At 49.3% G+C, this 10,764-nt stretch overlaps 3 protein-coding genes across 3 annotated transcripts; 2 read left to right on the top strand and 1 right to left on the bottom strand.

Moving 5' to 3' along the window:
* The first annotated feature begins 2,261 nt into the window (after positions 1 to 2,261).
* BCR38DRAFT_473718 (uncharacterized protein) lies at positions 2,262 to 3,566 on the top strand. Its single transcript, XM_040862944.1, has 5 exons — positions 2,262 to 2,707; positions 2,783 to 2,947; positions 3,001 to 3,061; positions 3,114 to 3,276; positions 3,335 to 3,566. The coding sequence occupies exons 1-5, from the start codon at positions 2,361 to 2,363 to the stop codon at positions 3,559 to 3,561; spliced, it is 963 nt and encodes a 320-aa protein (XP_040717458.1). The 5' UTR covers positions 2,262 to 2,360; the 3' UTR covers positions 3,562 to 3,566.
* Positions 3,567 to 6,596: 3,030 nt separating this feature from the next.
* BCR38DRAFT_430464 (uncharacterized protein) lies at positions 6,597 to 7,528 on the top strand (the record flags this gene model as incomplete). Its single annotated transcript, XM_040860036.1, has 2 exons — positions 6,597 to 6,851; positions 6,911 to 7,528. A coding segment is annotated over exon 2 (502 nt), but the record flags the coding sequence as incomplete, so codon positions are not given.
* Positions 7,529 to 7,564: 36 nt separating this feature from the next.
* On the bottom strand, positions 7,565 to 9,762 carry BCR38DRAFT_408421 (methyltransferase domain-containing protein; the record flags this gene model as incomplete). The annotated part of the gene is made up of 3 exons (XM_040858264.1): positions 7,565 to 8,964; positions 9,561 to 9,584; positions 9,747 to 9,762. 3 exons carry the CDS (start codon positions 9,760 to 9,762, stop codon positions 7,565 to 7,567), a joined length of 1,440 nt encoding a protein of 479 aa, XP_040717456.1.
* Positions 9,763 to 10,764: the final 1,002 nt, after the last annotated feature.

Here is a 10,764-nt window from a genome sequence, read left to right as displayed (position 1 = left end):
TCGACGCCATATTAGCCCACCGTGGTGGTGCATGGCGAAGACAGTACTTGATCAAGTGGAAAGGTTACGGCCCAGAAGAGAACTCTTGGGTTGCAAAGAAAGATGTCAGTGACGATCTGATTCGAGACTACGAGGCCAAATTGGCCACAGCCAGCTAGAGGCTGTCGAGACACAAGAAAACACCTGGTACCTACCAGGTGCACAGCACGAAGCACAACCATGACCATAACCTCTTCGAGGTTCCCCAACACATCAGCTTACCTTTTTAGGAGCTGTTTATGCATCAGTCTCCTCACCACCGGCATTCTCTTCATCACCGGCAATTTCCTCCAGATCATCCTTGTGCTGCGAAGGAAATTAGAGGAATACGATCATTAGGCATGCACCAGCTGACTTACCACTGCTGCATACGTCTCCGACAGCTCCTGGTGGCAGGTCAACAGACGCTGCAAATCTGATGACTGTGCCTCCAGGGTGGTGCGAATCTTGCTCAACTCGATGGCTGCCTTTTCTGCAGCGGCAGCCTGTCGTTCCAGGGCCAAGAGCTTTCGCTCCTGTTGAGCTGCAGCAGCGCCCTCATCGACAGCCTTGCGCTTATCTGCAGGCATGGTCTTCAGGTTCTTCGCAGTTTGGAGAGCCTTCTTGACAGAGATTTGAGCGGTAGTAAGGGTCTCCTACCAGCTGGTCAGCATGTCCTGACCTACACCTCAATGATTTGGGAATTTTACCTTGTGCTCAAGGTATCCCTCAGAGACAACCGACTCAACGACCCGCACGAGGTCGGCCGAGCACGCTTGTAGCGAGCCTTGGGGCTACTTTAGGTCAGCCAAGTCCGCAGGAGCGGCCTTGTTAGGGAAGGAGCGTACTGCTGAGCAGGGCTTACCACCAAGCCCGCGGCAATATGTGCATTTCGTGGAGCCGCCTGTCCTATTGTTAGTAAGGCCAGCTCAGATCTGAGAAAACAGAACCTACTGTCGTCGTCCTCACAGACAGGAAAGGTGTTGCCAACTGTTGGCTTCCATCTGGTCATGCGATCCAAGCAGCGAGAGCAGGCTGCATGGCGACGTGTGTAGTGGCGCCCGGAAATTCGGGTGCAGTCAGGGCGCAGTTGTCGGCTGGCCGACCGAGATGGGCCTGCTGACATAGTGACAGGGTAGGATCAGGTTGATGTGGGGAAAAGAACCGATAGGATGTGATGGAAGACTGGGTTGAATGTAGGAAAAGAACTGTTGAAGGATTAGGGGCAGAATGGGGGGAAAGGACACCAGTGGAGTCGCAGGAGAGAATCGGTGAAACCTGTGTGAGGAAGTAGGACTATTGGGCAGGCATGGAGTAGAAAAGGGATGGAAGATGGTCATTGGCTACTACTACGGAAATATAGGAGGAAAAAAATGGATTGTAGGAAAAAGGGGACTCTCGGACAGAAGCCAGTCGGTTTGGGTGCTCGGGGTGCTGCCTACTCTCTACGGGTTGTCACTAGCCGGAGCTGATTCTATGGACGCTGCAAAGCATATCGTGAGGCACAGGTGTGATTCCTGGTGCTGACTGAGACGAGCTCGACTTCTGGGCCTACGGATGAGTCCCAAGGGTGACCAGTTAGTTGTGTGTCTACGGGAGGATAGCAGGTGGATTCCTGTTGTTCTTCCCGGAGGCGAGGTCGACTGCTGGGCCTACGGATGAGTCCCAAGGGTGACCAGTTAGTTGTGTGTCTACGGGAGGATAGCAGGTGGATTCCTGTTGTTCTTCCCGGAGGCGAGTTTGACTGCTGGGCCTGCGGAGGTGTTCCAAGGGTGACCGGTTAGTTGTGTGTGTCTACTGGAGGGTATCAGGTGGATTCCTGTTATTCTCTTGGAGGCGAGTGTGTGTCTACGAGAGGATCGCAGGTGGATTCCTGTTGTTCTCTTGGAGGCGAGTGTGTGTCTACGAGAGGATCGCAGGTGGATTCCTATTGTTCTCTTGGAGGCGAATTTAAGTCTATGGTTAGGAGCAGATGGATTGTTGTTTTGGTTGTCGGAACTAGATGTTCCTAGCTTTGGGGAGTCGACCTTCAGAGGACCCCAGAGGTACACCTGCTGAGTACCTTCGGCTTCTGAGGACAGAAGCCATAGGGAGAGGGCGTCCTGTCAGGTGCAAATAAGCCACAGTGGCTTGGCCTGGACAGGGGTCGGAAATGTATAACTAGGCTGCTGTGACCCCTCTTCTTCTAGAGAGGGCAGCGATTAACTTGTCGTTATTGAGTCCCCTATACTACGCTATTGGTACCTACCTGGTGACTAGCAGCTTGTTTCGCTTGAGCACTCTCGTCCTTCACTTTGCACTTGAAATCCCGTGACATCGGCCAGTGGACTGATGAACATCATATGGACGCCATGGCTCGCTGGGAATCTCAAACCAAGCGGATATTCAATGGGGACACAGGTCCAAACAAGAGATACCCAATGCCTGCAAGAGGCCTACAGGACACACCGGACTACGGTATAAGAAACGGAAAGTTCGAGATCAGTGGCAAGACAGTAAAGAAGTTGTTTGATCGTGTCGTTGATAAGATTCTCAAGTTGGTGACCTCGCAGATCGAGGAGACTAAGAAACGGAAGAAAGTTGCCAAGGCTGTACTGTTGGCTGGTGGCTTCGGAAGAAACGAGTATCTCAAGAAGAGAATTCAGGAAACAGTTGGTCTCGCGGTCAAGGTAGAGAAGATGAAGGACTGGTATGCAACACCATGCGACACCTCTTCCTTTCAAGTCGCCAAGTTTGTGTAGGTAAATATTGACAAGCCATTTAGCACAACTGCCATTGTACGGGGAGCCCTAATCAGAGGACTCGCGGATAAGCAATCAAACCCAAGACTGGCCAACATCTGGGTCGAATCTCGGATCGCCAGAAAGCACTATGGCACCTCGGCACTCACCGAGTATATACCAGGCAAACACAGTCCTTACCGCCCAAGGTACGTTAAAATCTTCATACTCCTATGCAGAATGTTAACTACTTACCAAACAGAATCCCTCGTGGTGCAGATGGAGGCGAGCGTATTGAAGTCATTCAATGGTTCATTGACAAGGTATTCCCATCCACCAGGCGTATGCAGTGTACGTTGCCTAAATAACCTCTAGGGGTCTGAGATTAAGGAATCGAAACCATTTTCATTCAAGTACTATTACGATGAACCGGTCAGCAACGTTAACTTCCAGGGCGGACGCCTGGATAACTTCACGATGCCAGTGTACATCTGCGATCACGACCAGAGACCGGATTACCCAGAATTGGGCACAACTGGTAAGTGTTTGCCATCAGTCTAAGGGGATTAGTCGAAAGACACTGACGAACGATATAGGCAGATGTAAGCTGCTTGTCAAGCTTATCGCAGACCTCAACAAGATCCCCAAGGAGGCGCGCGAGACGAAAATAGGACAAGACAACCAGCTGTACTACAAGATCCCGTTCAAGATCGAGATGACATGCCACTCAGCGAACATCACGTTTAACTTGGTGCACGAAAGGGACAATCAAGGCACTATTGAACGGGTGGAGTGTGGGAGTGTCCAGGCGGAGTATAAATAAAGAAGAATGCTGGGCCGGTTTAATCGGTGGTAAACACTGGGCTGGCCAATAATGAATTTCATATTTTCCGCAAAATTCTCAATCTCTAATACATGATATGGCATATTGACAGCAATGCATCCTGTTGGACATCAGGATAAGTGCAAAGTCGTTGGGAGCCAAGGGGCACTTACAGATAAGTATCACCCAGACCGTTGTGTATGTGTATTTGGGTGCGTATGTGTGAGTTTGTGTTGCGGCGCGGTTGTGTTGGATAAGCGGTGTCTTGAAATATCTCGAGGTCAAGTTGTGCGAAGAGATTTCTGTACTAGCAGTTGGCCTCTATTTCTACCTAAGGGAAAGCCTTTTCTATTCGGTCCGCTGTATAACTCTCTGTCCCAAACTTGGTCTCTGATATTGGCTATGTAACTCTCCCGTAGATCTGGTTACTACGAGAATATAATCCTTACTGGGCCGGTAATATAGAAACTCTGTAAAAATATGATTACTAGTAACGTCACCCACAGGTCAATGCCCCACACGGGTCTTTGCCCAACTTTTCACGACCTCCCAACCTTTCATCTTAGATAGATCAACAACAATCCGTATTCATCCAAGAAATTAATCAGAATTCTTTTCATTATCTGTTTCTACATCTGCCTGACAAGTTCGCGCATTATGTCCAGTTCCTCCGCAAATGCCACAGCGCCTAGCACCCGTTGCCCTCCTCCTTGTAGGACGACTACTTTCACCCTCTTCCTCACTTTCCAAACCCGTATCACCCCTAATAGCCCGTAGAACTTGTGCATCTTCTATCTTAAGTGGCCCACCATACTGTATTTGCTTGTTTTTGGTTCTGCGACGTTTGCTTAGCACATGGTTAGTCTCACGAAGCTCTTCGTTCTCGCGACGCAAGATAACATTCTCTTGCATCAGTGCATGCGTAGCCTTTGCAATCGAGTCAATTGAATGAAGAATATGCGTCGGAGAGCTGTCTTGATGCCTCTGAACGCTATTCTTAATCAACGTTGACTGCGATTCGGCTTCAAGGGTGGTAGTAGGTGTCTTAGAAGTCCAAATAGGGGGTAGGAGTTCTGGGTCGGCAGAGGGTGTACGCGCGACTTCTGCGACATCCAGGGCAGATATAACCCTGTCGGGGTCAAAAGGGACAATTCCAGCTGCTTCGAAACCAGATCTGATGTTTTGTTCAGTAAAAGCAGCGCCAAACGCCTCCAAAAAAAAACGGCAAGGAAATCCTCCTTCGCATCAAACCCTCAACAAACACACCGTACGTCCGTTTCAAAACACTAAAAGGCACCAAGTCGAGAGGCTGGAGCTTATGGGGCGAATGGGCAGGCATAGGAAGGGTAATGATGCCATGGACCTTGCAGTATTGTTCGAAATCCATCGAGTGATGGCTTTCGTGACCGTCAAGGATCAGGAGGCGTTTGACACCCTTCATACGATCGCGTGTGTGCAGATCGAAGTGAGCTGCCCAGCTGAAACCAATATCATTCGTTCTCCATCCGTTGTGGGATAGATCAACGACCCAATTGCCCGGTAATGTGGTGTCGCGATACCACGAAGCGAGGTGAACTTTGGCCGCGAAGATGATGTACGGCGGCACCGCCCAGCCTTGGGAATTGGCCGCCTGAATGACAGTAACCCATTCCCTATTGCCTTGCTGGGCTTGCCTAGGCCTTCCACGTCTTTCGGTACTCGTAACGACCATGCCGGTTGAGATCATGCCCATTAAAAAGCCCGTCTCGTCAAAGTTGTAGATATCCTCCGGCTGGATGCCGTGCTTCGCTATTGTGTCCGCAACACGCTTAAAATAACCGCGATACGCGACAGGATCTTCCCCAGAATGCCCGCTGGTAATCGATTCGAAGATTTAAACGCGTCCGGAGGTCTGGTTGTCGCCGTACGAAGCTCGAGGCCCAGTTCTTGCCGACGGGTGACGCGTCGCGATCGCGTCGGAGGATATTCGCCATTTCTTCAACGTATCGAAGCCGGGGAGGAAAAGTTCACGAATCTAGCTCAATTATGCGTCGGGTAATCGTATTCTCTTCGGTTTCGGTCATTTTCCGTTTAGACATGTTAGTAATGTGTAATGGTTGTACGCCTTCGTAACGGCGCTTCAATGTCTTATGGTCGACTTTGAAGATTTTACCAAGCTTGTTCCAACTTAGGTGAGGATCGCGTCGTTTAGTTTGGATGACTAATTGAATATTAGCTTCACTAGATTTGCGTGCCATGTTGTGGAAGGGAAGAATTGTATAAGTAAAGATGGAAAGTCAAGATTTCTTGAAAAGTTGGGCAAAGACCCGTGTGGGGCAATGACCTGTGGGTGACGTTAGCTTTAGAGTAAACAACACTTAGTAAGGCGTACCTATAAGTTTTCTTCTAACTAGAAACGAGTATCTGTAGGATCCCCAGTGTTAGAGAGTATTGTTAGACCTTCAAGGCTACTACATCAAGACTGCCAGTCTTATGGGAACATATGGCCACACACCGTAGGTTATGGGCCAATATGACCACCACCCATCGAACCACACAAGTCCTGCCTGTGGGACAGGCATCAGTTATTCCTGTCTATGTAAGGCCCTTAAGGCCGCCGTTCACTTCGTTCAGGACTCTCCAGAGATCATGACACTTTCAATACAAGACCATTTGCCCACAATCCAAAAACTATATTGGTAATACGAAGGTACATAAGGAAGAATCACCCAATCGGCCCCCTCCCCCTCTCGGGGTATCCCTCAATACACTACTACCTGCCGGAGTGCCTTCTATCCCTCTATACCTGTGGCCACACTTGCCCACAATATAACCTTAGATAATCAAACGAATATTATTAAGAAAGTCCGTTACGCTACCTATACCTCTACCCTAAAAGTTTCTCGGCCAAGTCCTGGTCGCGTACATACAGCCACTACCGAATGTAGTAGTCCCGCCGCCTCTCCCCATTCGGCTACGCAACCAATGAAAATGAATGATGACCACCTGCATCACCATCCCTGACGACGCAGAATGTTTGTTTACTTTGACGAGCGTGCTCATTCATCGCAGCATTCTGACAGGAACAAACGTTTGATCTCTCCTCGCCTAATGTTCGTACCAACGGAAGATGATGTAATACCGCATCGCGAAGATATTCCATCCACAGACATTCGATACTCCTATATTCCAGGAATCAAAGTGTCCGTGAAAACCCCACTTAGTGCGTTACAGGATTAAGCATTATACACAACTAGCTCCAGAACTCCGCCCAAGTGACGGACTATCCCAACGCTGCAAGTCTTCCACTGGTCAGTATCGTGCCTAACTCCTCTGTTCCGCAAATATTACTGACTCTTAATCTCATCAGACCCAGCGCACATTTCCTCCGCTAGTTCGATTAAGTCGAGCAACAGCCGAGCCATCAATGTGCCTCCTAGCATGGTCAAGCCCAACGACGCAATAGCGCTGATAATAATCCTGCACATCCTCGTCATCGCCATCATAGCTTATCTCCTTGCCCGCTTGGTGCGCAATGCCCGTTCCTCACCTTCAAGCAAGACGACCTCATATTATGATACTTCATCGCTCATTTCATCGCCGATACCTAGTCCGTTTCAAGGATTTGGCATCAACCCTGGCGGGGCTCCGAGAGGAGGAAGGGTGAATGTTGTTGATGTGGATGGTAGGGGAAGAGGCAGACCGGGAGTGCCTGGAAGACCAGGAGGAAATGCGAATATTGTTGATATGGGAGAGCCAGGGGGTAATGTAAACGTTGTTGACGGGGGTAGCGGGAATGGCCGTGGGAGGGGCGGCAACGTTAACATCCAATCGGGTCCAGAAGGGAGAGACAACGTTGTAAACGTGGAGAATGAGAATGGCAACCATGGAAGGGGCGGCAATGTTAATATCCAGCCAGACCCGCAGGGAAGGGTGAACATAGCATGATAGAGGCACGCAAGATACAATGAACTTATTTATGTTTCCATCAAGGTCCAAAAGACAACAATGTAACATGGATAACTTATATACTTTCTTCGAGAGGTTGCCCCTTTCCCTTCTCAGCCACGACGATCAAATTTCTCGGTGAAATCTTATAATCAAAGATAGGGAAAACATCCACCTTCTCCACGCCCTGCTCGACCAGAAACCAGTATCGATCCATCGCAATAACACTTTCAAAGACTTTACAGCATAGCACACTCAGAGTCCACAATATAGCTATCTTCCCCTCACCGCCCCTATAACGCTCCTCATACGTCCTCATCTCCTCTGCCGAGATCTCGTGTGAGCCGATACCCAGACGCCCCATCGCCCTCGTCACAAAGGCCTCAAAGCTAACCAAATCCCCCTTCCTAATCCCCCAAGCCGGCCTCTCCGCCACCGAAGTCGCAATCCCAAGCCCCTTATCAAACAAGAGTTTCTCCAGAATGGCGCGATATAAGCGGCGCTTCGAATATTCAGTTTTCCCATCCCCATCGGTGCTTGGCAGCCACCTATCAGGCGCCTGACACGCTGCCATCAGCGCCGCGGGACTCAACTGCACGTTCGCAGCCCTCAATCTCTTGCTAATGGGAAACCCGTCCGGGCAGGCTTCTGAAAGCGGCACGATGTGGTTATAGCAGCACCCCACAGCCGCCAGAGCCGCTATAAACGGCAACGAGGTGAAGTACCGCAGCATGTGGTCTGACAGCCGCCCACACGCGTGTAAACCGACAAGCAGGCATCTCTCCCCGCCGGCCCAGGCAGCCATTTCGCTAACCAGTGGCGCAGTCGGGGAGAAGTCATCGACGTAACAAACCAGGTGTGTGAGTCGATCCGGGGGGATGCCGAGTGCGGCGGCCGATGATTTGGAAGCGGCAATTTGGAACGCGCTGCCGTCGATGGCTAGGATGCGCAAGGAAGGGAAGAGCGTGGTGAGTGTCAGGGGTAGGTAGCCTTGCCCGGAGCCGATGTCGATAATATGAGTTATGTTATGGGCTTGGCAGATACTTTGGGTGTAGGCTGCGGCGACGGAGACTTCGGCGATTTTCTTGGTTTTCATAGGGTTGGTTAGGGAGGGTGGGAGGCAGACAGCTGGAATAGGACGTTGGTTGCGGGCGAGGGATAGGGAGTTAAGGGTTTTGAGCCAGGTAGTTAGGGACTCTGGTCGAGATGGGGATAGATTTCCGTCAATCTTGTCGGCCTTTGCTGATGATATATTTGTTGAAGATTCGTCGGCAATGCTGTCAATCAGATCCCGTTGGGCTAGGCGATGATCTGGGAGTGAGCCCCACCAGGAGGTCCATTCTGAAGGTAAAGCCCCCCAAGCATCGAAGATTAAGGCATCGTTGACATGGATGCCGCCTGAGATCTGACGGACTAAGGGGGTGCTGAGAAAATTGCAGAGGTCATCTGTGTATTCTTCGAGGCTGCTATATGTACCTGGCAATATCGGCATGGTATTATATACAAGTCGATCAGAATGGTACTTTCATAGTTAGTTGTATGAATGGGGAAAATCGGGCCTGTGATGACAGGGTTGAGAACTCCGGTGGTTGCAAATGTAACTTGGACGCATTTTTCTCCAGCCCTGAACGAACCAAGCCTACTTTGACCCACTTGTGCCCGTGCGAAGCCTAGAGTATTTACTGTCCTGACTCCCAAACACCACTCGCAATCTCGGCGGCAGCTGCTTCACTCGTGTCCTTTACTTATTTAGTCTTGCTAAGCTAATTTGGCGTTCGATTAACTTTGGGGCAATGTTCTCATAGTGGTGAAAACAGTGAAAATGGATGGATGGTTTCAAAAAGAGCTAGTAGTTATGATCTCCCCCACTCGGTATACTTTGAAGTAGAGCAAGAACCACCATGAGAGGAAAAGGCATTCTCAATGTTCTTCGGAAACTGCTTTTTCAATCAAAGTCAATATCTGGTATCAATATTCCGGGAGAAGGTTCCACTAAAGTCACACTCAATCCGTCACGGCCTCGTGAATAGGAGGCATGCTTTACTCTCGGCCTTTGAGGCACATTTACATACCATCGATAGGTACCAACATTGTGACTTTTTCCATTCAAATATATAAATACATCTGAGTAATCCGCACGAGTTATATATATAGATATATCCACTTAACAGCAGCTCGCATCAAGTTCAAGTGTTCCAGCACTGTTACTATGCTTATAGAACCTGGGAAGTGCCAAGAACATATACGCCAACACTTACATTCCAACCCAGGCATTTTAAACAAGGCCCCAGTTATCGTACGTCTTTGACTCTATTTTCGCGTCTCGTTCGTTGCTTATATGTTGCCTCCGAGACGAACCCCAGTGGCCGCTAGAGAAGAAAACACAATGAAGATAATCATCTCACACATTTCCTACCAGCTAATCACATCCGCTCTGTGACACGCTGTGGAGAGTCTTTGATTCTACCGGTTGTGGAATGTAGCAGCTGCGAGACTACAGTGGTATGAACCCTGTGTACAAGTGGGCATCTTTACCACGTAAAAAACGACGGCCGAGTCTGATTCTATGCGGACCTGATTGTGGAATCTTTTGAAGTCAATACTTGTCAAGACGTCGATGAAATAGGCCCCTTTCACCTCAAGTTCAGTTTGAGGGATGTTATTGAGCAAAGAGGTTTATACGTGTATTAGAAGGCCTGACACAGTAAGTTACCGTCTAGAGTTGACATTTATACTGTCAGATATGGTCCGTGTGTAGCCACCACCATTTGGCTCCAGCCTACCAGCACGAGCCCTGCTATAATCGATTTCCTATTAATAACACTATAATCTCTCTCTGTACACCTCAACATACTTGGACAAGATATAATAAAGAAGCCATCCCTGGCATTCTCGATTCGAGGTTCTAAACTTAAATGCACCAATGCTAGGGTAGAGGAATCTTGGCAGACTTCGTTTCCCGTAGGATTGCTCTGCTTTCAGGGCTTCGGCATTACGTGGGACAACTACTTTCTCGTTTCTGTATGAAACTTGCCCCCCCTGGAAGTTTAAGGTATCTTGAGTGTTATACGATGGGTCTTGATTGAGAGGTCGGCAGTTGTCAGAGCTTTTGTAGCAGCGCCTCGTCGACACACGCGTGCAGGGTGATAGCATTCCCATGGAGTGGATCAAGGGGCCGAACTTCACACGGTGAATTTGCCTGGGACAATTTGTTTTACAAGTGCCCATTACGGCATCATATTGACCAATGGAGAAGTTCTCAGAAAGAAGTTGATG

Source organism: Pseudomassariella vexata (genome assembly GCF_002105095.1).
Source record: "Pseudomassariella vexata strain CBS 129021 chromosome Unknown BCR38scaffold_5, whole genome shotgun sequence".
NCBI lineage: Eukaryota > Fungi > Ascomycota > Sordariomycetes > Amphisphaeriales > Pseudomassariaceae > Pseudomassariella > Pseudomassariella vexata.
This window is presented reverse-complemented; position numbering and strand designations above follow the sequence as displayed.